Source organism: Nerophis ophidion, linkage group LG07 (genome assembly GCF_033978795.1).
Source record: "Nerophis ophidion isolate RoL-2023_Sa linkage group LG07, RoL_Noph_v1.0, whole genome shotgun sequence".
NCBI classification, from domain to species: Eukaryota; Metazoa; Chordata; class Actinopteri; order Syngnathiformes; family Syngnathidae; genus Nerophis; species Nerophis ophidion.
Window position 1 is genome coordinate 49,643,886 of NC_084617.1, and position 26,927 is coordinate 49,670,812.

The 26,927-nt window shown below is 38.9% G+C and overlaps 1 protein-coding gene across 5 annotated transcripts in view; it reads right to left on the bottom strand.

The window, feature by feature from the left end:
* The window catches only part of LOC133556406 (DNA repair protein XRCC4-like), a 92,859-nt gene that overhangs the window by 47,386 nt on the left and 18,546 nt on the right, over positions 1–26,927 (bottom strand). For all 5 annotated transcript variants that reach the window (XM_061906315.1, XM_061906314.1, XM_061906313.1 and 2 more), the window contains exon 3: positions 24,496–24,698. In XM_061906315.1, coding sequence (XP_061762299.1) covers positions 24,496–24,698 — 203 coding nt within the window. The remainder of the gene's footprint in view (positions 1–24,495; positions 24,699–26,927) is intronic.

Sequence of the window (26,927 nt, forward strand, 5' to 3'; positions counted from 1 at the left end):
ATTCTCCCCTGCAAAAAATCTTCCACGAGTAAAAACTTCATTGGAATTCCTTTTGAAGTATAATCTGAGAGTCTGATAAACATATTTCAAGTCGCTAGATTCGCACACTGATTTTTTTTAGATCCGCCGCCTTCCTCTTCCTGGTCGCTGTGATCGGGCCAATCATGTTTACTCAAATTTTCTGTCACATCCGATGCCAATTTCATTAATTTGATAAATTCGAAATACACCCTAACTGCGAAACATTTTTTCTTTGTTTAACAAGCTTTCCAATGATACCAACATTTTTAAAAATGGTGATTGTCAGGAAAGTTACGATATTTTTTAAAAAAACAGGTCACACCTTGACTTTGTATTGAAGAGGTTGACCATTTTTACCGGGTTAAAAAAATTCATAACTTTCTTAACATGTATTACAGGAAAATGATACTTATATCACTGAAATCGTCTTAACAAGACCTGGTTTCATTAAAGTGAACTAATTTTGAAAATTTTACACACATACATTTAGACAAATGAAAAACAACACAAAACTGCCATGAACCCGTGACTCAATACAAAATGATTTGTTTTAAAACTATTGAATTTTACACAAAAAGTCAGGCGTTTGTTTACAGTGACCAAAACTATTGTCCTTTCAGTAACTAGTGAATTCATGAGAATCAGGTGAGTGCTATTGATCCATTTAAGCTGTAAATAGTAATATACAGTAAAAAGAATACATGTCTCTGTTTATCTCACGGCAACAACTTTAACACACAAGTTTTAGCACTAGCCTGTTAGCGTTAGCATCCGGTTCACTCGGGGTGAGGCTAATGGCGTACCGCTGATAACTGATTACTGTTACAGCATAATAGTTTGGAATTTACCTTTGTTTGACTCGTTTACTGCTTCCTCTATTTCACATTTATCCACAAACATTGAGGTCACAGAGTCCCAGTCAGCAGTTGGGGTGGCCGCTTCAAAGTCTTGCTGAATAATGAGTATTCCTCTGTAAATGCGTTTGAAAGAGTATGTCCACTTCGCTTAGCTTTGCGTATCAAAGTGAAACTTGTAAAGATTTATAAAAAGCTTTAAACTACCATCTAGTAGTTCATTTAATGAGAGTTCTAGAACACACAGAGGCCACACAAAAGTTCCTGCAAGTCGAAAGTTGCTTTCATCAGAAATACTGTAATGACGGCTGTTAAGTTTGATTAAAACGTTTTAGAAATGACCCAATCAGTGTTTGACAGCAAAGTTTATTTTTCAAAAGTTCCTGAAGAACATTTTTTAAAGTACCACCTAGCTACTAGATTCCTACCCAGATAGTTTTTGGTGGGAACACAGGGAGGTATTTCATTTACCAGGGTAAATGAGAAAGTTCCTGTAAATGTTCCTGCGGAGGAAAAGAGCCTATTACCTTAAAGAGTCCCCTACGTAAAAGTGTTTTCAAAGCTATCCCCTTCTTCGTTTTGTCTCTGTCGTCGTAAAGCTTCTGAAGCGCTGATGTCAGTGAAAACAGGAGGAAATACGAGTGCAGCGCCATGATGGATTGAAAGAAGAGCATGAAAAATTGCCAAGTGAAGACCAGAACAGGCAGCACTTTTTAAAGAAAGTGTTAAGTTTGTTAGGAGACAGGTCAAAAATTTCAATTTGAACTAAATTCACAGTAAATGTACTTAAAGGGGAACATTATCACTATTTCAAAATGGTTAAAAACAATAAAAATCAGTTCCCAGTGGCTTGTTGTATTTTTTGAAGTTTTTAAAAATTTTTTACCAGTCTCGGAGTATCCCTAAATAAAGCTTTAACGTGCCTTATTTTCGCTATCTTCGAAACCACTATCCATTTCCCTGTGACGTCACACAGTGCTGCCAATGTAAACAAACAATGGGAATACCACAGCAAGATATAGCGACATTAGCTCGGATTCAAACTCGGATTTCAGCGACTTAAGCGATTCAACAGATTACGCATGTATTGAAACAGATGGTTGGAGTATGAAAGCATTGAAGAAGAAACTGAAGCTATTGAGCGAATAGCTATTGACACTATTCATAGCCATACCATGGCCGAATAGCTGCGTTAGCATCGCTGGTAAAATGTGCGGACCAAACGATCAGGACTTTCGCATCTTTTGACACTGGAGCAACTTAAATCCGTCGATTGGTAAGTGTTTTTTTCGCATTAAATGTGGGTAGAAGGAAACGTAATGTAGTTGTAAATGCAACTGCAGGTTATCCATACATCTCTGTGCCATGTCTGCTTTAGCACCGCCGGTAAATAGCATGTTAGCATCGATTAGCTGGCAGTCAACATCAACAAAACTCACCTTTGTGATTTCGTTGACTATTGTTGCAAATGCATCTGCAGGTTATCCATACATCTCTGTGCCATGTCTGCCTTAGCATCGCCGGTAAAATGTGGAGACACTCTGGCCCATTCAATGAGGGTCTGGAGGCAGACATTTTCGCATCTTCGGGCCAGTGGTGCAACTTGAATCCCTCCCTGTTAGTGTTGTTACACCCTCCGACAACACACCCTCGAGGCATGATGTCTCCAAGGTTCCAAAAAATTGTCAAAAAAACGGAAAATAACGGAGCTGAGACCTGGTGTTTGTAATGTGTTGAAAATGAAAATGGCGGATGTGTTACCTCGGCGACGTCACATTCTGACGTCATCGCCTAAAGCGCGATAAACAGAAAGGCGTTTAATTCGCCAAAATTCGCCCATTTAGAGTTCGGAAATCGGTTAAAAAAATATATGGTCTTTTTTATGCACCATTAAGGTATATATTGACGCTTACATAGGTCTGGTGATAATGTTCCCCTTTAAAACTGTACAAACAGTTCCTATTTTGTGAATTCCACTGTTGAGACGAGCCAGACTAAACACAATAAAGGGATTACTGAGTTGATTAAAACCAAAATAAAAGCATTGTTAGTGAACATAAGACACTGGGAGACCACCCGAGATCTAAGAGGAAGGATGCTCCGAGGAACTCATAAAAGTCAAAGGTAACATAAGTACGTCACATTGATCCAATGCAGGCTTGGGGTAGGGATAGGAAATGGTACACTGAGCTTTGATTCAGTTTGTACAAAATGTGCCATTATTCACAATGAAACAATGAATCTCTTTTTTTTTTGCTGCAGGCCTAGTAAGAATTAAAAGGCACACAGTAAATTCCATGCTACAGTACGGCAACTATGTATCTAAAATAATTACATGATTTATGACTTCTACTTGTAAATGCTGGAGCCTCTTTGTACTCAACTTCCATGAATCCATTCCTTAACATGCTGCTGACTGTCAGCTCATGTTGTACATCAAAGGTAAAATCATTTGTTAATAAATCAGAAGGGCGATACTAGATAATGTAAAGACGTGTGACACAGCTAACCTGAAATGTAATAAAGCTATCAATTAACTATGTAGAAATCCACTATTTCTATAACATACACTTGGATATCAGACAAACCTTAATTTATTAGGGGTGTAATGATATATTATAACCATTTACTTAATTTCTGCTTGAACAGACTGAATTGTTTTTTTCTCTTCTTGTAAAATAAAGTTCATTATTGCCATAAGTGCAGTAATAATAGTTACAGCTTGTAGCCCGGTTTCAGAGCTCTCCTTAACAATCCTGGCACACTGCATTTTTCTTATGCATGTCTTTGTCCATTCACCGGGAAAGCCAACCATCCCCAAAAATGAGAATTCTCCTGATTAAAAGGGGATTTTAAGCGTTGGCTTCTCTTAGGCGCTATCACGAGCCAAATTTGGCATTTGTTTACAGAGTAGACACACCAGGCCACTACACGATCTGTGCCTCATTCAATGCATTTAAGTGTGTAGACTCCACAAAAAGTAAAATCATGAAATTATGAAAACTCGTAGTGTATCTTATTTTTTTAACAGAATCATTGTAATGAGGCGATGGGGAGGAGGCATGGTGATATGTGCATTGTTCTTCCGACGATGATGCAGGAACTCCGGAGACAGAGTGCAGGTAGGACAACAATTTGATTGCATGAATCATACAAAAATACAAATTGAACAACACAAGGAGAGCGTGCTGACTGCACACAGGAAGCTATTGGAATAGCAAAACACGGTATGCATAAGGCAATGCTTAGCTTAGGGCACACAAGGAACAACGTTAGCAGTTGCGTAAAGCAAACAAAAGCACCAGACTGAGTGACGGGAAAAGGTAGGACTAAATAGCTCTCAGATTAGTGCCCTGGAACAGGTGAGCGTCCCGAACACTAATCAGAGGCAGGTGAAAACAATCAGCACCCATGACAACCAAGAAAACACAACAACAGGTGTGCTGAAACAGAACTTAAACCACAAGTGACTCAAATCCCAAAATCAACAATCATATTGAATTAGTATTGATTGAAAATCACAGGAAAGGACAAAAATCTTGGTGTCGAGTATATAGTCATAAAGGTTTACCTAAATTAGGACAACCACTTCCAAAATCAGCCTAGTATCATCTTAAAAAATGCCCCAGCCTCTTTACGACCTGGAAATACTTGCATGAAAAGCACTTTGACTTGCCCTGTTGCTGAAATGCATTGTATAAATGTGTGTTGCACAATAGGTCGGATCCCTATTTAGTGTACATGCATGAGAGAGTAAATACTTTGCGTATGCATACTGTTTTTATTAGAGCTGTAATGAATAATCAAATAATTTGATTAAATGGATTAGAAAAAAAAACCTTTGACTTATATTTTGTTGCTTCCACTAATCGTTTGATGAATGTGACAAATAAGATTGATAGAATATGGACTGCATGGAGTGCCCGGATTTTTAAATATGCAAACTTAGTTTCCACAGGCCGGCTGCAATGGTAGTGCACATGAGAGCGGCGGTGTGTAGGTGCTGTGATCTGTGTGGCGGACAGAAGGGAGACTTTTATTTTTTTTCCTATTATTGCACACATGTTAAAAGTGCATTAAATTGTTGCAGATGTGCATGTGTTAAAAAAAATACTTTATGTTACAGCAAGCAGAAAAAGTGTTGTTTATTTTTCCCTAAAATACGCCTTGAGGCTATAAAGTGTGTTTTATCCAATTACTCTATTAATCAAACAAACTACCGTAAGCTGCTAATTTTTTGCTATACATTGAACCCTGTGGCTTACAAAATGGAGCGGCTGTTCTATAGATTTTTCTTTGCTGGCAGCCAAAATAAAATAGTTTTGAAAAACAAAACCTTCGTGCTCACTTCTATAAGGAGCAGTTCATCCTCCGTGTGTTCAACTTCAAAAAGATAACATTGTGAATCCTCATTTGTCCAAAAATAGTCATCTTCGTTGTCTGCCATGATTAAAACACACTCGCATTTGTTTCCGGAAGTGGGAAAACACATTTGCTGCTGGTCAGAAGTCAGAAGTGCACTGTTATGGAAACAGAAATGAATGTGCTGAGGAAATGAGTTCGGATAATGCATAAAATGACCAAAATACAGTAAATAATGAACATATTCCATTTTGTTTTGAACATGTCTGTTACTACATTATATACAGTATATATATATATATATATATATAATATATATATTTATCATCTTTAGGGTCCTACAAAAAAAATATTAAAATAGTGTACTTGTCTCTCATAATGATTGTTAAATTCCCCAAAAACTGCAGTTCCCCTTTAACTTATGTGTTTAGGGGTAAAATATTGCTGTAATATTTTAAGAGATGATGTTGTGTTCAAACTAGCGCTGTCAAAGTTATTGGGTTAACTCATGTGATTGATCACAAAAAAATTATCACATTAATCATGTACACACTTAGATTATTAATGCGATTCATTTTGAGCGTACAAGCTCTTTTACCTAAACCGCTACATGGTCAGTGATCAGATAAACGCTTACATTTGTACAAAAATGAGTGAAAAGACTCCGACTGGTGTGCTAGCTGGCAAATTTCACTCCAAAATACAGCCTGAAAGAACTTCAGATAAAACTATTACCAAGTTTTGTGCAAATAAATGACATGCATTTAAGCAAAATCATTCCTGGATGACATTAGCTGCGTTTGTATTGCAGTTTTTTTGCAAAATAAAAGCAACATTTATAATATTATATACAAAAAGTATATTTGCAACTTGTCGGTTTTTCCATTAAAGGGTGTTTTGCGTCATGAGCCATAATTCTCGTAAAATTTCATCCTGCGAGACTCCACTTTGAGGAGGATCGAGGCTTTACGATTCCCTGGTTTTAGAGCTGTGATTACAATTGCAGCCTCTGCTGTTGCCATGATCGTCAAAAGAAGGCAAAGGCACAGGTGATTGCTTAAACGCAAAGGTCCGTACGTATGGCAGCGGCCACGAATAAGGGATTTTTGAGAAAGAATTGTAAAAGAGGAATTCACGGACTAATTGTGGACTCAAGGGCACTCTAAATCCCCTGCCAACCAATCGGAAGAGAGTCCAATACCAAGGCCCAAGTCCTGCATTAACACTGCGCTGGTTCGGTGTTTAGGTGCCCTGTAAATGCGAAAACAGTGTTTCTATCATGCTTTTGCGACACTTCAATATTGAAGCGTCTCAAAAACCAACTTATGAGAGTCTAAAAATGTTTCAGCGATATTCGAGAGGTTTTTCGAAATATGGGTGTTTCCATTACCATTTTCTTATTGCAATATTTACATTTTGAGCATTCCCAAGAGTAATGGAAATGCAACTATTCTGAAAATAAAATTGCATTTCTGTACAAATATTTGGGTTATTTTTAAGGAAAATTAAATTAAGCAAGCAAATAATCCATTGTGATTAATGATGATTTATCCAAACGCCAAAATATAATTGATCTGATTTTTTAAAAAATACTGTTTTTTCGTTCAGGAATTTTGGGTTGACTTAGAGTCATAAACAAAGTGTTGAAATTACAAATGAACCCAAATATATGCCCGAGGTAAATGAGTATTGTTTTTTATTGATTTTAGTTCTTTGTGGGGAGAAAAATTTAGTTTTGAATCCTCTATTTATTTTCGTGAGCGTCCGCTTCTCCCCTGGGACTCAGAGATAAAGTTAAAGGTCAGCCTGCCTCTGCCAAGGTGTGGGAGGTCCCACTGATGTTTTATTTCCACAGCCCACTGCCATGTCTTTGTATCCGCTACTCCTCAAATCAAACAACCTAAGACTCTCTGTAATCAACTTCACATTTTTAATCATTACTCCGGACATCAGTGACCCCAACAATATCAGGAAACGAGCACATCTTGTTTACCGTTAAACGCTGACAATGTTCAGTTCAGGACCATTTCTTTCAACCAGACATGGTATTAGATACACTTGCACAGAATGTTTACTGCTGTGTTTGTGTGTAGAACTGCACTTTGTTACACTGATAGGCATCTCTAATATTTAGACCTTTGCAGCGCTACAAAATATACAAAACATCTCAGTACAATGCAGTATCCTTCTCCGCCAATGCAAACTCCCTTTTCATCAAGCCGCTGAACATTTTTTATTCAAAAACAATATTTTTTGTGTAAAAAAGACATACTTTTTTTAATTTACATACAGTGGCACCTCAACTTACGAGTACCACATCTTTTGCTATACGGGCATACATTTGAGTTACAAGCCTACGTAACACTCATATGAGTCATAATTTTCAGAATTAACCCTGTACGATCCACCCCTAAACATCAGGTTTTAGTCGCTAGCATTAGCTTATAGCAAGAGATAGACATAACTTTGTTTTCACTGCCACAAGAAAAAAGAAAAGGAGAATGAATATAACATAGTCAAAAACTTCTTTGACTTGGCTAGGCAGTTTGAGTGTAGCAATGCTTGTCAGCAGACTCGGCACCAAACTGAAGCAGGAGCCACTATATTTGTGCCAGCCAAGGGTAAACTATGTTAAAATTATATTTAAACGGCGGACATTTGTTAATAAAAATATGGCGAAGCTGCTGATAGTGTTTGACTGCAAAGCAGCTCAAAGGACATACAGTAGAAATACCGCTTTCCTAAGGATTCAAGGACATGTGAGGTGGCAAAAAAACCCATATCCAACGACCAACATGAAACCAAGTTCACTGTCGTTCTTCAAGAAAAATTATGTACTTTCTATTTCATTACTTACTAAACTACTATAGTTGTTGGTAGCACATTTCATTGTATTGTTGGAATACAATATGTGTGTTTTTATATTTTAAAGGCATGTTACATGTTAACATTTTGCTGATTTGGGGTGACAGAGCACCGATTAAATTGATTTCAACGGGCAACGTTTATTGGAGATACAAATGTTTTGATTACAAGCTCCGTCATGTCACCAATTACGCTTGGAAATTGAGGTACTATTGTATGTTCTTTTAAACCACTGTTCCGTCATGTTTTTTGGACAAACTGATCGAAATATGTTGCCAGATACAATTCAGATGCAGATGGGTTGATTGTGTTCCATTTTATCATCAGATTAAAAACGATGATGGGTTAATCTGCATTTAACACATGGGGACAATGCAATTGCATAAAACACATGACTACACATGGTTAAAAAAGCCCGAATTAGCCAGAAGACTAGTTTTCATCTGTAGTCCCCTGGCCATGATGTAAAAATGGCAGTAAAATTACAATTTAAAAGAAAAAGAAAAGAAAGAGAGAGAAAAATAATAAAAGCACACAATACATACACAATATGATAAAAAATAAAATACAACATCACAACATAACATGTATCTTAGCATCAAAACAGGCTCATCTTTTAGTGCTGGCAACTGTAAGCGTTGATACGCCACATTTTCAATTTTTTTGTAAAAGTCTTGTAAGTTGTAACCAGTTTTAACCTCCTTAAGTACTGAGTTCCACACATTTGCACTCCTTACTGACCAGGCCACCTTACTGAAAGTGCTCCTGCGCAGAGGAATATAACAGTCACTTCTGACAGAGCCTCGAGTGACATGCTCACGGCTGTTTCTTTGGCTGATGAACTCTGCCAGAGGATCTGGAGCCAATTTATGCAGTACTTTGTAGGTCAGTTTTAAGTCTGCAAATGTGTGAAGGCCGTCCCAGTTTAAAATACTGTAGTTTTTTTTTAGAATGGCACAGTATTTCGACAGCCCTAATTAACACAATCAAACATGATCATTAGACTGTTAAGTTAGACCTGATGTTGTGTCCAGCAAGTATCGGATAGGATAGGATTAGATACTTTTATTTATCTCACAGTGGGGAAATTACATTGTTGCAGTGCAGGTTTTTACATACAGTAACAGAGGTGAAGCGTAATGAAAAACAAAAAAAGCTGGTAATAAATACTACATATTGTTCACTAATATGTATAGATAAAATATCAAATACAACAAAAATAAACTAAAATGGGTATTGCACACCACGAAAAAAAACATCACAGTAATCACATAAGTACGTTGTAAAGTCTTATGGCTGTGGGTAGAAAGGACCTGCGATAGCGCTCACATCTTGCACTGTGGATGTAACAATGCAATGCAGAAAAAGCTACTCAGGGCCTCTACAGCAGTGGTTCTCAAATGGGGGTACGCGTACCCCTGGGGGTACTTGAAGATATGCCAAGGGGTACGTGACATTTTTTCAAAAATATTCTAAAAATAGCAACAATTAAAAAATCCTTTGTAAATATACTTCAACAAAATATTAATATAAGTTCATTTCAATTCAGAGTTGACAGCTAGATTTTTGTTTCGTAAATATTGATGTTAAATATTTCTTTTTTTTTTTAAGAAATGTTTAGAATTAAGTTCATGAATCCAGATGGATCTCTATTACAATCCCCAAAGAGGGCACTTTAAGTTGATGATTACTACTATGTATAGAAATCCTTATTTATAATTGAATCACTTGTTTATTTTTCAACAAGTTTAGTTATTTTTATATCTTTTTTTCCAAATAGTTCAAGAAAGACCACTACAAATGAGCAATATATTTGCACTGTTATACAATGTAATGAATCAGAAACTGATGACAGAGTGCTGTATTTTACTTCTTTATCTCTTTTTTTTAACCAAAAATGCTTTGCTCTGATTAGGGGCTACATCACTGAAAAAAGGTTGAGAACCACTGCTCTACAGTGCCGATAGGGTGAGATGGATAGGACATTATGGAAACATGGACATACAGTCACTTTAAAATGTGATAATAACAAGATGTCTGAAAGTTAAAGTGGATTCATCATTTCAGACATTACAATGTGATCTGCTGTGTGTGTGCATATGTGGGGGGTCCGATGTTTGTCTGTGTGTGTGTGTCTTCAGACAGCTAAGGCAGACCATGAGGTCAAACACATGGAGATAGGGCAGAAGTAGGTGTAAAAGACGAGCCCTAATGAACACAGTACCAGGAAAAGTGATACCATAACACCATTGAGGGAAAATAAGACACAAAGCTTTGCTTATAAGACCATCAAATACAACACCGGCAACCTAACACTCCCAACACAAAGGTCACAATATGCAAACATCCTTTGCTCGACACCCAGTAAACAATATTGAGCACATTTTAACAAAAAAAAAAACAACAAATAATAAACATATTGCTCTGAACCTTAACAACTGAGCATTTGTAGCTCTAAAAAGTTTTAATGAAGGTTATTTGCAGGTGTACCTAATGTCGTTGTCAGTGAGTATACATCTGATACAATCCTGCGTCCACTTTAGTGTGCAAGGAAGCAGGGATGTGAGTGGGAGACAACTGTGGCACGATGACGGAATAAAAGATTCTGAAAGTATGCAGGCACGCTCAGCATAGGAAGTGTGGGCATTATGCAGAGATGAGAGCCGTCAGCTGCCATGCAGAGGCGTGGGGCTAGATAAAGACCAGGAAGTCAGGGGCGACAGCCGCCAAGCCATCCCGATAACACAGAAGTTCCCACAGTACTAGGACGGTTTCAAAACTGAGAGTGAACATGTTAGGACACTTTAAACAAGGCACAGGTAATCAGCTTAAGGAGTGAATGCCATGTTACAGTATGTAGGTCCCCAAAAGACTGAGTGGGTAATTGTTATAAAGATTAGCAACATTAAAGTACCAGTAGAGTGGAAAAACAACTCGCCTCTATATTGAAGCTCATATTAAATAGATCTGATTTATGACACCAAAAAAGATCCAAAGTTTGCTAATAAACAGATATGATCAAAATAGTATCAATCTCACTGAGATTTTGAGGGATAGTGAGGAAGCAAGTCACATGATTGTGTGCCGTCGCACTAGGAACCAAAGATTCCTTCCACATCAAGAACAATGCTAATCAAGAAAACTTAGTGAAAGCCAACAACAATTGTATTGGGAAAAAAATTATGATCCAGGACTTTACATTTTTGAGCCCGAACACAAAGAGGATGAGCAATGGGTATTACTACCCAGATGTAGCTTTATTGTGATACTAGCATCCGCAGCATTGCTAGGTACTACTAAACATACAAACTAACCATAACAGATCATAATAAAACAAACACTTACTGTGATATTTCCGCTATTGCTGGGATGTCGACCGAAGGGATGCTGACATAACTCCGTTTAGATGAAGATTCGATCACAATCTTCACACAGAGTTAAAAAAAAAAAGTTGCTGCAACAAGCGTATTTTTGTGTCTTTTTCACAACCTTGGGGATGTGAAATTTGACCAGCCTGTTGGTCCATGGCCACATTTGTCTACTCCCAGGTGCAAGATGAATGAATTATTTTACTTTTAGCAAGCTTAAGACAAAGCAAAAGCAGCTGCCGGCTTATAAAGTGTCAACAATAGCAGCGTAAGCTAGCATTAGCTCAATGCTATCAATGCACCACTAAAATAGTCGGTCTGCGTTGGCTTATAATAACAATATCACTCATATTTGGTGGATTTTCAGGTCAAGACATGTAAATGGAGTATTGTTGGTGCTGTCTGGATGTTTTTAGAGAGAGTATAATGAACGCAACAGAGGACATTCAATCTGTTGACTCAATTGTTAGCTATTTAGTTACGATTTTGAATGCATAAAAAAGCCAACCATATGTGTTCTTGTCTTACATAAGAATTGTGAATGATTAGCAGCACATCTCTTTCAAATTTGTGCATCTTTCCAGTATGACTAACCTAATAATATGGTCAGAGTGCAGAAATGTTACTCCAATGACCTAGCATCTACGGAAACTACCAATGGTGTTCAGAGCTGAATATCCAAGAGGGCTGAAGTAATTTGTGGCATTTTGGGACAATTTCAATATTTTTTTCACATACTTTACAGATTGTAACTACGATTGGAAATAGTTTATTGGATACAATGAAACAAAAATAAGCATAAAAAGTCAACTTGCTTTTCCACTCTACTGGTACTTTAATAATTTGATGAAAATAAAGTAAGAGGAAATAAAAATAAGTTGGCCCTGCGATGAGGTGGCGACTTGTCCAGGGTGTACCCTGCCTTCCGCCCGATTGTAGCTGAGATAGGCGCCAGCGCCCCACGCGACCCCGAAAGGGAATAAGCGGTAGGAAATGGATGGATGGATGGAGTCAAGATAAGTATTTGAATGAATTAACCTTGTCAATTCAGAGGAAAATTAATGGTTTGTTATTTTAAAATGTTTTTATTTATATGGTCGCAGGGGAACTGGAGCCTATCTCAGCTGCATTCGGGCGGAAGGCGGTGTACACCCTGGACAAGTCGCCACCTCATCACAGGGACAACATTCACATACTAGGGCCAAAGGGGCAAGCGGGAGAAAATGGATGGATGCATGGGAGAGTCTCATATTTTAAACCCCTGCTTTGATGCCAATGTACTAATAAGGAGAATAACGCTGCCCAGAAGAGTTGTCATAGCAGATGTCTTGCTGAATGTAGATCAACTTCCCATAGCTGACTGGTCGTCGTTATTCATTAGATCTTAAATAAACTGAAACTGACTGAAAGTGCACTCAAATTCGACACGCTAGTTTGAAGACACAATTTCTATAGGACTAGGACTGGAGACATTTAAAACGCCGATTTAAAGATCCACTTTTTAAAATGTGCTAACTCGATGCTACTGTACATTGGATTTTCCTTAGACATGCTAAAGATTACCGGTTTTACATAGCGATATTAACACCTCTGAATTTAATAATCAAAATTACAACTAAGATGCATCTTATAATCAAACAGCTAGTGTGTAATGAACACAATACTTACTGTTTAAACACTTTGTAGGATTCAACACAAGACTGGTAAATTCAACTTAATTGCTAATACTTTTTTTGGTAAAGGCAACACTCAGTAGTCTATGCATTACTGCCATTTAATGTCTTGGAACTGCAACTGCATGCAATGTGTACTAAATAATACAGCCCAGTCCTTGCAAATGAGAAACAAAAGTGTAAGAAAACAAGATAATTGGACAGCACAGCTCAGTGTTAAATGTTGATATTTTTAAACAATTAACATTCATTTACACATTTGAACACTCACAAAAGTAACAAAAATTGGTACCCTTGAGTACCGGTATTGATTCCCAAGTACAGAGAATTGGTATAGTACCAATTCAAATGTGAAGGGTACCCATCCCTACATTGGTTTAACTCCTATCTTACTGACAGGATGCAGTGCATCTCCCATAACAATGTAACCTCGGAGTATGTCAAGGTAACGTGAGGAGTTCCACAGAGTTCGGTTCTTAGCCTCGCACTCTTCAGCATCTACATACTGCTGTTAGGTGACACCTTACGCAAATGCAGTGCTAGCTTTCACTGCTATGCTGATGACACCCAACTCTACATGCTCCGAAAGCTGACCAACACGTCAGATTGTAGTCACCTGGAGGTGTGTCTTAATGAAATTAAACAATGGATGTCCGCTATCTTTTTGCAACTCAACGCCAAGAAAACAGAAATGCTGATTATCGGTCCTGCGAGACACCGACATCTATTTAAAAATACCACCTGAACATTTGACAACCAAACAATTACACAAGGCGATTCGGTAAAGAATCTGGGTATTATCTTCTACCAAACTCTCTTATTTGAGTCACACATTAAGAGTGTTACTAAAACAGCCTTCTTTCATCTCCGTAATATTGTTAAAATGTGTCCCATTTTGTCCACCACCGACGCTGAGATCATTATGTGTGTGTTCTTTACGTCTCGTCTCAATTACTGTAATGTATTATTTTTAGGTCTCACAATGTCTAGCACTAAAAGATTACAGTTGGTAAAAAAATTGGGCTGCTAGACTTTTGACAAGAACAAGAACGTTTGATTATATTACGCCTATACTGTACATACCTTTAAATACCTATATACATATATACCTATATGCTGTATATACCTATACTGGCTCACGTGCACTGGGTTCCTGTGCACTTAAGATGCGACTTTAAGGTTTTGCTACTTACGTATAAAATATTAAATGGTCTCTCTCCATCCTATCTTGCTGATTGTATTATACCATAAGTCCTGGCAAGAAATCTGCGTTCTAAGAACTCTGGCTTAATAGTGATTCTCAGGCCCCAAAAAAAGTCTGTGGGCTTTACAGCATTTTGTAATCGGGCTCCAGTACTCTGAAATGCCCAACCGGTAACAGTTAATGATGCTACCTCAGTAGAAGCCTTTAAATTCCATCTTAAAACTCATTTGCATACTTTAGCTTTTTAATAGACCCTTTTAGACCAGTTGATCTGCTGTCTCCCTTCGCTGTTGGGCCCGGTGACCACGGATTAGCCTCCACAAAGGAGGCGTGAGCCATTCCAAGTCGGGAACCGGGGTGGACCACTCCTCGGTGCAACAGTTGGTGACGTATCTGCACTTGCTGGCCTGTCTTCATTCAAGATGATCCCCTGCAGGGCCTCCCACTGTACTGGTCTTTCACATTATGACGTTGGGACCTGGGCTGACCACTCCTTATGCATCAGTCCGTGATGTCTCAGCGCTCCGATTTGTCTACATGCAAGAGGATCCCTTGCTGGCCCCACTATGGACTGGACTTTCACATTATTAACCGTATCCAATCACCATCCATTGCACCGGTCACCCAAGGGTTCTGGAGGTCCCTACATCTGCAGTCCTTTCCAGGGTTTCACGCTGTTCCCGTTGGGTTGAGTTTTTTTCTTGGCCTGATGTGGGATCAGACCCTAGGATGCCATTGTGGCTTGTGCAGCCCTTTGAGACATTTGTGATTAAGGGCTATATAAGTTAACTTTGATTAATTTGTTGATTAAACAAATTGAAGTCCCTACTCAACAGTTAGTTTGTGAGCTAGCACTAGCCTGATTTAGAGTAGCTTATCAAAGGGTTAGTGCATATATTTATATATAATACAAGTTTTTGTAAGATGAAATAGTGAGGGTTTCTCTGGGACCACCAGTGGTCTATGAACCGCATTTTAAGAAATGCTTTAATAAAATATGCACATTTCCTAATATTGACGCTACATTACATAGGTAATAAATGTGAAAAGGAAACATCTGAACATCACTAATGACAATAACATCCAGCAAAAGTCAACAAATAAAGTCACACAAATCCTGAAAGACACACAGGATTTGCAAAATCTACTTTACAAGAAACAGTCTGGATGGGTGAAGGTCTGTGTTGAAGTATTCATTCCACCCCCGATGACAGATTGGTCCTTAAATAGGCAATTAGGAGGAGATAATGTCTGACTCAGCAATGTCAAACACCTGCTTAATAGAAATTTAACCCCAAACACCTAAATTACATTCATCATTACAACTTCTAGGGTCATATTTATAAAAGATTAATGTCGGTCAAGTTCACCACCTGTTTTGTCCCAACCCACGTTTCTACTATTCCTAGAGGAAACGTGTCTAATTTTTTGCCATTCCTGTACCCTACCATTATCGGGCTGGGAAAATATGTCCCACTTTTTAACCTCTGACATGTTGGAGGGCGGTGAACAAGAGAAGGCAAGAAGCAGGTGTTGAGCAAGAGTAGTAGTTTGCACTTGATGCAAAAAAGCTGAGTGGTGAAAATATAACTTGGAATAGTACCATTCACATTTGATCTAATACAGAACCAACACGTGGTACCAGGGAATTGATACCGGTACTCAACGTTAACATTTTTCGGTACTTGTGTGTGTGTTAATAATTATTAATTGTTTTGATAATACAACATACTTTTTATTGCCATATATAAAAATTAGCTGACTATGATAACTGATATCCAGTTGTTGTATCTTGTTTCATTATCAGATTTCCGAGTTCCATTTGCAAGTATAACACTAAATTGCAATTACGGTTATAAGTGTCCAGACTTGGACTTGGGCGTAGATTGTTTTTCCAATGCAAAGAAAAATTGGCACGAGCGAGACATGAATGTAAGTACATATTTATTAATACTAATAAACTACAAACAAAGGAAGCAAACAAAAGGGCGGACAACAAACTTGACTAGAAATGAAAACTAGCACTATGGCATGACTATAGACAAAAACAAAACACTACAACTGTGACATAACAAAACCGAAAACTTACTTGGTATGAGCAGGAGGGAATAAACAGCATGGCATGGCATGAAGGAGGTATGTGTACAGTGGGGCAAAAATGTATTTAGTCAGCCAACGATTGTGCAAGTTCTCCCACTTAAAATGATGACAGAGGTCTGTAATTTTCATCATAGGTACATTTCAACTGTGAGAGACAGAATGTGAAAAAAAAATTCAGGAATTCACATTGTAGGAATTTTAAAGAATGTATTTGTAAATTATGGTGGAAAATAAGTCACTTCAAACAAGGAAAATCTCTGGCTCCCACAGACCAGTAACTTCTTCTTTAAGAAGCTCTTCTGTCCTACACTCGTCACCTGTATTAATTGAACCTGTTTGAACTTGTTATCTGTATAAAAAACACCTGTCCACAGCGTCAAACAGTCAGACTCCAAACTCCACTATGGCCAAGACCAAAGAGCTGTCGAAGGACACCAGGAAAAGAATTGTAGACCTGCACCAGACTGGGAAGAGTGAATCTACAATAGGCAAGCAGCTTGGTGTGAAAAAATCAACTGTGGGAGCAATTATCAGAAAATGGAAGACATACAAGTCCACTGATAATCTCCCTCGATCTGGGGCTCCACGCAAGATCTCATCCCGTGGGGTCAAAATGATCATGAGAACAGTGAGCAAAAATCCCAGAACCACACGGGGGGACCTGGTGAATGACCTGCAGAGAGCTGTGGCCAAAGTAACAAAGGTTACCATCAGTAACACACTATGCCGACAGGGAATCAAATCCTGTAGTGCCCGACGTGTCGCCCTGCTTAAGCCCGTGCATGTCCTGGCCCGCCTGAAGTTTGCCAGAGAGCACATGGATGACACAGCAGAGGATTGGGAGAATGTCATGTGGTCAGATGAAACCAAAATATAACTTTTTGGTATAAACTCAACTTGTCGTGTTTGGAGGAAGAAGAATACTGAGTTGCATCCCAAGAACACCACACCTACTGTGAAGCATGGGGGTGGAAACATCATGCTTTGGGGCTGTTTTTCTGCTAAGGGGACAGGACGACTGATCCATGTTAAGGAAAGAATGAATGGGGCCATGTATCGTGAGATTTTGAGCCAAAATCTCCTTCCATCAGTGAGAGCTTTGAAGATTAAACGTGGCTGGGTCTTCCAGCATGACAATGATCCCAAACACACCGCCCGGGCAACGAAGGAGTGGCTCTGTAAGAAGCATTTGAAAGTCCTGGAGTGGCCTAGCCAGTTTCCAGACCTCAACCCCATAGAAAATCTGTGGATGGAGTTGAAAGTCTGTGTTGCTCGGCGACAGCCCCAAAACATCACTGCTCTCGAGAAGATCTGCATAGAGAATGGGCCAAAATACCAGTTACTGTGTGTGCAAACCTGTTAAAGACCTATAGTAATCGTTTGACCTCTGTTATTGCCAACAAAGGTTATATTATAAAGTATTGAGTTGAATTTTTGTTACTGACCAAATACTTTTTTTCACACCATAATTTACAAATACATTCTTTAAAATTCCTACAATGTGAATTCCTGGATTTTCTTTTCACATTCTGTCTCTCACAGTTGCAGTGTACCTATGATGAAAATTACAGACCTCTGTCATCATTTTAAGTGGGAGAACTTGCACAATCGGAGGCTGACTAAATACTTTTTTGCCCCACTGTATATGTAAAGTTGCCAGGCTGACTTCATGGCAACTACCGGTTTAAATAATAGCTATAATGAGTGCAAACAGGTTTGAGACATGAGGACAGGGGCATGACATGAGGACAAGGTGAAAACTAATGAGTTGCTATGGTAATAAGACAAACAAGGAAGTGCAGGAACAAAAACTGAATGTCCAAAAAACAAAACCAAACATGACCAAAACAAAACATGATCCCATAGACGTGACAATAAGTCCAAAACGTTAGCTGGCAGTAGGATATATTTTATCACGTGTTTTTGTTGCACCCTAAAAAGTGTTAATACTGTGAGATTGTATTTTTTACGCACCAGCTGTTTTATTGTAAAATGCATCTTAGTTATAGTTTTCTTCAACAAATTTGGAGGTGTTGACATTGCCATGCAAAATCTCTAATGTTAGCTCGGTAGCATGTCAATAACAAAGCCATTGTATATTAGCATCAAGCTAGCACACTTTTTTGTAAAAGTAGAGCACTACTTTCCTTACATCGACATGTTTGTTGAGTCTATGTCTTTGTTGGCATTTAAAATTGCAACATTGCCCACAGGTAGTTTGGCTGAGTCCACTCCCAGTGCTGCTGGAGTGATCACCAAGGGCGGGAGTGCGAAGAGCTGGCTGAGTGGGCAAACCAGGTACCGCAACATGGTAATCAGTGCACGGTAGAATCAGTGGGATTCGATTTGCACCAAAAAAAAGACTGGATTCTGTACCCATCCCTTACTACACTACAGTAGGGATTATAGTAAGTAATATTGACATACTTACGGGCAAATTGGCCCTAGTGTGTGAATGTGAGTGTGAATGTTGTCTGTCCATCTGTGTTGGCCCTGCGATGAGGTGGCGACTTGTCCAGGGTGTACGTCGCCTTCCGCCCGAATGAAGCTGAGAGATAGGCTCTAGCAACCCCCCGCATCCCCGAAAGGGACAAGCGGTAGAAAATGGATGAATCGATGGACGATCATCTCAAAAAGCACACAATCGCATAAGGTATGTTGTAATACACTTCATCCAAAGACAAACTGAGATGAAGAATTGGGTGATTAAGAAATCAAAAGTTGAATGCAGACCCTTCAATTGTTCAACAACAATAGTTGAATTAACAACCCATCCATCCATCCATTTTCTACCGCTTATTCCCTTTCGGGGTCGCGGGGGGCGCTGGCGCCTATCTCAGCTACAATCGGGCGGAAGGCGGGGTACACCCTGGACAAGTCGCTACCTCATCACAGGGCCAACACAGATAGACAGACAACATTCACACTCACATCCACACACTAGGGCCAATTTAGTGTTGCCAATCAAACCTATCCCCAGGTGCATGTCTTTGGAGGTGGGAGGAAGCCGGAGTACCTGGAGGGAACCCACGCATTCACGGGGAGAACATGCAAACTCCACACAGAAAGATCCCTAGCCTGGATTTGAACCCAGGACTGCAGGACCTTCGTATTGTGAGGCAGATGCACTAACCCCTCTTCCACCGTCAAGCCCGAATTAACAACTCATTAATATAATATCAAAAAATGAAGAATATTGTTAAATTAATTCTGAACACTAAAAATGACTAACAATCTGAATTTCACCAATTCATCTATTTTCTACCGCTTGTCCCTTTTGGGATCACGGGGGGGTCTGCATTCGGGCGGAAGGCGGTGTACACCCTGGACAAGTCACCATCTTATCACAGGGCCAACACAGATAGACATACAACATTCACACTCACATTCACACACCAGGGCCAATTTAGTGTTGCCAATCAACCTATCACCAGGTGCATGTCTTAGGAGGTGGGAGGAAGCCGGAGTACACGGAGATAACCCACACAGTCACGGAGAGAACATGCAAACTCCACACAGAAAGTTCCCGAGCCTGGGATTGAACCCAGGACTGCAGGACCTTTGTATTTTGAGGCACACGCACTAACCCCCGAAATATAAATTAAAGGGCATTAAACACATTGTGTTTTTCTTGTTGCACTCGAAGAACAATTTACAATTTTCCATATTACATATAGTCTGCCATAATAAAGGATTAGATTAGAATATAATACAAATGTTTTATTTAGATTATAATGAATGGTTCATGATTAAAGCACATGCCAGGAGTGGCATGTGCTTTAAGAAAACTACAATTATAAGTAAGTACTAAAAACAAAACTATGGATAAATGTACCCCAGATAAGCCATAAAACACTTTTTTTAAAGATAAAAAAAAATGGTAGACATTTGTTACCAAATTCAGTCATTTTACTTGCGCTAGTTGAAGTTAGACGGGCTGTTTTAACTCCGCTAATATTGGGGATCAAGCCAAGCAGCTGTGTGCGTATCTATATGTTATGTATTTACATTGTATGTATCTACATGTTATGTATCTACATTTGTACAAAAGAGGAGCTATTAACATATGAGAGTAGCTTACAGTATGTATGTTTGTGAGAATGTTAACGTGTTGGCTAAGTAACGTCAGTGAGTGAGTGGGTGGGCCAAGGGAGAGAGAAGCACACGGGAGGCACAGTAAAGTGATGATGGGTCTGGTTGCGACCTGCAAAACTAATAAAAAACAACCAGATTGTCACTAATCGGCGGCCTCAAATTCTGACCGGAAAGCGGATCTTAGACCCATTGCGGGGTAAAGTGAACTGAAGGGAACGTCTACCCTGCGTTCCTCTACTACGGTCTGCACCACGGTCTGCACCAAAGCCAAGAGCAGGATAGGTGTAACAACTACATTATTACCTGCCACTCTGTATAACTCCTTGTGCAGATCTGAATGTTCATTATTTAAATGTTTACCTAACTTTGAAGCAAAGGTGGTAATACCAATCGCTATATTTGGCGAGGCGTGTTTTAAAGCAACACTTGAAGCGCAGCGATTCCTTGATTAAAGCGCCACCTTTACCGTTGGTTTTGAAGCCCAAATACTTCCATATAGCGCTTCACGCACACTCTTTATTAACCAGTAGAATTGTCGTTTTTTTGCCATTCTTCCTTTCTACGACGTTATTGCTTGTATGCACTTTGTGTGTGCGTTTTGACACAATCAACATCATGCCCCTCGGCTCCTGTAGTGACCACCACACAGCGGCACTTAAATGAAAGAACGGTACCGGTACTTTTCAAAGGCAGTATAGTACCATTTTCAATCAAATAGTAATGCTGTACTTTATTAGTACCAGTATACCGAACAACCATACTACACAGACATAAAAAGAGATTAAAAATAGGGCAAAAACTGTGTCAAACATACAATGTTTGAGAAATGCAATGAACCGTCATCCAGACAGGCTACGTGTGAATGCCCTTTTTTGATATGGCAACAGTCTCCATTCTAAATCCCATAGAGCTAACTGGTAATTTAGCATTGCTTTGAACACGATCAGCGTGACCCATTTACATCCTTATTTAATAAATAACTGTAGGCGCCAGCGCCCCCCGCAACCCCAAAAGGGAATAAGCGGTAGAAAATGGATGGATTGATGTACTATTCAAATGTATACTGGACCCAAACCTATTATTCAAAGGTATTTTATCTAAATAAAAAAAAAAAAAATAGTTTTGTTTTGCCCATTTATTGTGTGTAAGTCACTTCTTATAATGATGCCCATTTGGTATTGTAATTGGGAATATTTTTTTTTTTTAACTTTAAACAAATAAAGGAGCTGTTGAGTAACAATAACATTAAATTAAAGTAAAATCCTTCAGTCAATGCTCGTCAAATCAAATTAATGAATATTTAAAATGCACTTTCTTTGAATATACAATGAATAGCTCTCTTTCTGGTCACTGATGCGTACGTGCACTGGCCCACACTTTCCCAGGCATTTTTTTTTATACACGGCCCACACACCCAGAAAAAGCCAGGGGGTGGCTCTAATCAGCCAGTGTATAACATTTAGGGGATTAGGACGTTCCTGTCCATAAATCTCGGTTTTGTGGTCCTATACCGTGTTCCTAACTCCCTGGCTTTTTCCCTCTGGTTTCCTCTGTGGACGTCGACGCAGCCCTGCACCCTGGAGGCAAAAGCGCCCTCCAACAGTTGGGAATAACAACACCAAGATCCACTGAGACCTCAGTGACCTGTACTCAATCAAAGCAGCCACTTACTGTGAACTGTGGAAGAAGCAACGCAGCTCAACGTGTGAAAGCTCACTGCTCTCATTTGGTACAACCACAGCTAAAATATGTTCACCAAAGTTTAGTCAGTAAACCCTGTTTGCCAAAACATTTACAAGCTGCACCCACTAGAGCACAATCTCCTGGCAACAAACGGAATGATTTTGATCTTGTGGCTTTTGTCCATGGCCACCTGGAGGCAAGTGGGATTTTCTACGTCTGCAATAATGCCTAGACTATAAACCTTATCTTGTTAACAGCCCCCTGTAAAATGACTTCCTTTCCATTTGGATGTATGCATGCATTTCTCCCTGGGGAATAACGCTTGATGGAGTTGCAGCACATGATGCAGAGGAATTTAAAAGCAAACTAATGATGTTATTTTAGACAATAGTGTTGTTAAAAGATATTTTTTTTATCAGATTAACCAATTTTTTTTTATTTATTTATCATTATTAATCACAGGTTATTACTTGCTTGGAAAATGTAAATTAACTTAAACAAGGCCCAATATTTTGACACAAATCCAAATCTATTGTCAGAATGTGGATTTTTTTTTAAATAATAATTTATTTGTCCAAAATCTGGTAACACCCATCCATCCATCTATCTTCTACTGGGGTCTCCGGGTTTCGGGGTCGCGGGGCCAACAGAGAGAGACAGACAGCCATTCAAACGCACAGTTTTATCTAAAGTCCATTCAGGACGTACTTTGAAAGGAAATATGCCACACCGCTTTTCAAGTACCTATCCACGGTTAAGCTCAAGGAGCATATACCTTCAAAATAAATTGCATGATTAATTTGCTTCCTGTATGTACATGATGAATGCGATATTTTTTGTGATTAATCACAAATTAACACGTCATTTATGACAAACCTATTAAAAACACTAAGGGCCTGCTCTACTCAGAGTTTGTGTGTATTAAAACATGTGCTAACTTGATAGCACAAGTAAAGCTGATTTACTAAGCCCGTGTGCAGAAGATTTTCTCTCTTAAAAAGCAAAATCCATTTAGCTTGCTGTCTCTATAAATATGAAGAATATTGGCCCTAGTGTGTGAATGAGTGTGAATGTTTTCTGTCTATCTGTGTTGGCCCTGTGATGAGGTGGCGACTTGTCCTGGATGTACCCTGCCTACCGCCCGAATGCAGCTAAGATAGGCTCCAGCACCCCTGCGACCCCCGAACGGGAAACGCGGTAGAAAATGGATGCATGCTGACCATCAGTACGCCAACAATACTGGGAGGAGAAAATGCTAATTCAATTATTTAGCAGTCACAGTGTGGTTTTTTAAGATTAAAACGGTTCTGCGTTTATATTAAATATGCCTGCAAACTGGCAGTTGTGCAGGAATAGCTGTGAGAAAGGAGGCCACCGCAATGCAGCTCCTTCCGTCCAAGATATACCTGACAGCATATACGGACAGGCAAAATTAAAAAAAATATTAGATGTATAATTTTCTAATTTTATAGCTTCTGGATAACTTAAGGGGCTGATTAAAAACAATTCAATTGATGCGTTTTTGGGTTTTTTCATGATGTTCGTTTTTGAAAAAAAAAACATCTTTACATATTCATTTTCTTGCGGCGCAAACATTTCAACGCTCGCTCGCACCTTTAGCGTATTAAAAACGTGGGTTGTATTGCTTCTAAAATGCCCATAAAAAGTAGGACATTATGATCCGCTGCATGTTTCGAAACATAGTAAAACACCAAATGTTCAGTAAATGAGTGTCTCAATGGTGAAAAATGCATAGTACACGCCAAAAATCTAATCTAAATAATGCAGTATGCGTCACTTTTGCACTTGTTATCGATTGCACTTGCAATCTTATTAGATCACACAACAAACCCATTAATAGTACACACAATTTTATAGTTTGCACACGCTGTTTACTGCGTTGTATTTGGAGCATAGTAGATCAAGACCTATGTGTGCTCTGTAAACCATCTGTGTACTCTCGGTAGTTCCAAATTAAGAATTGCGATACAACATTATTGAGCTATTTTGCAGACTTCTTGTTGGGAAGCTTCCAAAACAATTTCCAGATAATTATTATTATCAGAAATATCTTAAAATTGACCACATGTGGCTGCCTGTACCACCTTCAGGCAATCGAGGAAAGAATTGCACTTGTTAAAAATTCTGGATTTAAATGAAATACAAGCGGTAGAAAATGGATGGATGGACATGTGAGTCGGGGTCTTTGCCGCGATGTGTGTTTATGATCTCAGTACAATGTACTCATATCACATACCATGTTTACCTACCGGAACGCCATCAAAGACTTTGTGGTATGAGAGTTGACGGCAATCTGGAGTGAGCTGGAAAGAATAGACGTCCACATCACCTGCACCCCTCACCAGTCCTCGCCCTTGTCCACCTCCTGTCAATGCTTGAAAAAGATCCTCAACATATTGCTCTCTCGGGACCTCCGTGTCATTGGCCCCGCATGTCACCTCGTCTTCTGAAACTGAAAACAAAGAACAAATGTTTTGCGTGTTTGCAAGATTGTCTAAGTCATGCACAGACGACAATCTAGACTGGGAGCAAAGGGCTGATAGTTGGCTGCAGAGCAAAATTGTAAACATGAATTATATACTTGGTCGATTTAAAGGGAAGCATGCAGGGAAGCAGACGGGAATGTCATCAGCTGTTGCACAGCTGCTCACAAGAGAGCCGAGGGTCCCAATTAACACATCAAACGCAGACACATGGATAGTGAGGAGCCCGTACAGATCTGTCACAGCCCCATTCAATCCTGTCAACGCTGCAGATGGACAGAAATAGAAAACTAAGGAGCACCTATGTTCCAGGTGTCCTTCCACAGAAAGTGGGTGTACACACTCAACATGGGTGCACATACAACAAGGTGCCTTATGCTGGTTAATCTATTTTATACACCTGTAAACTCCAACCCAGAAGTGAATGGATTATGGAAAAAACAGCTGTATGTGTGTCCCCTTCGTTGAAGAGTAGCAACATTATATGATGGGGTCCGCAACAGGTGTGTTAGACAATGCATTCTTATATTCTGTAAATTTGAGTCATAATGGTGGTCAATGGGGTCTTGTTTGTCCAGTGATACTAAATTGCCATTGGGTTTGAAATCTGACAAAGCAAATGATAAAACAAAGCATTACATTTGCTTTATTGCTACACTTATGTATATTCAGGCCTTTACCCCAGTAGCACTTTTAAAACTAAAATAAAAGACAACATTAATTTAAAATGAAAATACAAAGGGGTCAAACAAAACAATACATAATTGGTATTTTTATTTAGGGCTGAAGTTGATTGAGAGATTTGAGCAGAATAAGTAGAAAAAAATATGAATCAAAACATGTGTATGCACTCTTAACTAAAAACGTACCAATCCGATATTGATATTGAATATCGGACAGATATCAGGAAAAAAAAACCCCACATGTATACACTCTTAACTTGGGGTGTCCCGATGTGATATTGATATCAAATATCGGTCCGATATTATTATCAATCAATCAAAGTTTATTTATATAGCCCTTATATAGCCCTAAATCACGAATGTCTCAAAGGGCTGCACAAGCCACAACGATATATTACAAAAAAATAAAATTTGGATGATATCGACTGGCATCTACAATGTCCGATATCAATGTATTTGTGCAAAGCTGGACATAAAGTTAACATTAAAGGCCTTGTTCACACTACAGGTCAATTTAGATTTATTTTTTTTGCCAATTGTGCCCTTTATCAAATGTTTTTTATGTCAATGTGTGAACACTGCAATTCCAAATTTTTCAAAATCAACCGAGGCCTCTTTCCTACATGGATATACATTGGATATGTATGTGATGTGGCTGCAGTGTGAAAGCTTGTGTCACATTCATCCGACCAGAACGTCATCACAAAGCAATAAGCGTCATAATTCTTTGCCAAAATAGACGATTGCAAAATAAATAATTAACAAATGAGCAGAAAACATGAAACAATTATGTTTTAAGAACTCACGTCAATGTTCCACCACTACTGTGTTTTTGATAGCTTGCCAACACTTTTTTCGGACCAGACATTATGGCAAATGCCCCGCAAACTGTCGGAGTCAAAATGCTTGCTCTGTCCCTGCTTAATTTTCTACACGTAAAAATTCTGTTCAGAAAATGTGGGCTTTAATTGCACAATATCCTTGAAATTGTCAGAAATGCACCAGGACCGGAGACCTACAAGAATTTGAGCCACGTTTACTTCCGTAAAAACGCTGCAGCACGTATGACTTCACGTCCGCATCCGGGTCAGTTTGCATTCACATTTGAGATCACATTTTTTTTGTAACATGAACGATTGCATAAAAGGATTGCATTTGACCAAAAAAAAAAAATCAGAATTGGACATCCTACCCTGCAATGTCCTCAAAAAAACACACAGGTTGGTAATTTATTGTATTTTAGTGAAGTCACTTACAAAATGTAAACAGTGTAGACCTGTGCTTCTTAACCATATCCATGTTAATCCATTGTTGGGCTGCCAAAAAATATCTGTTTCTCTGCTGTGGTCCGTTTAGGCTGCAGCAGTACTCAGTTGTAATACACTTTTCTACCGCTTGTGTTAGTATTGACAGTATAAAACAAACAGAATAAGTCTGGAGCTAAAGTCATAGATAAGTGTCTTAAGCGCAAAATGTATCACTAAAGGGGTGAAGTTGTATTTTTAATTGAGAGTT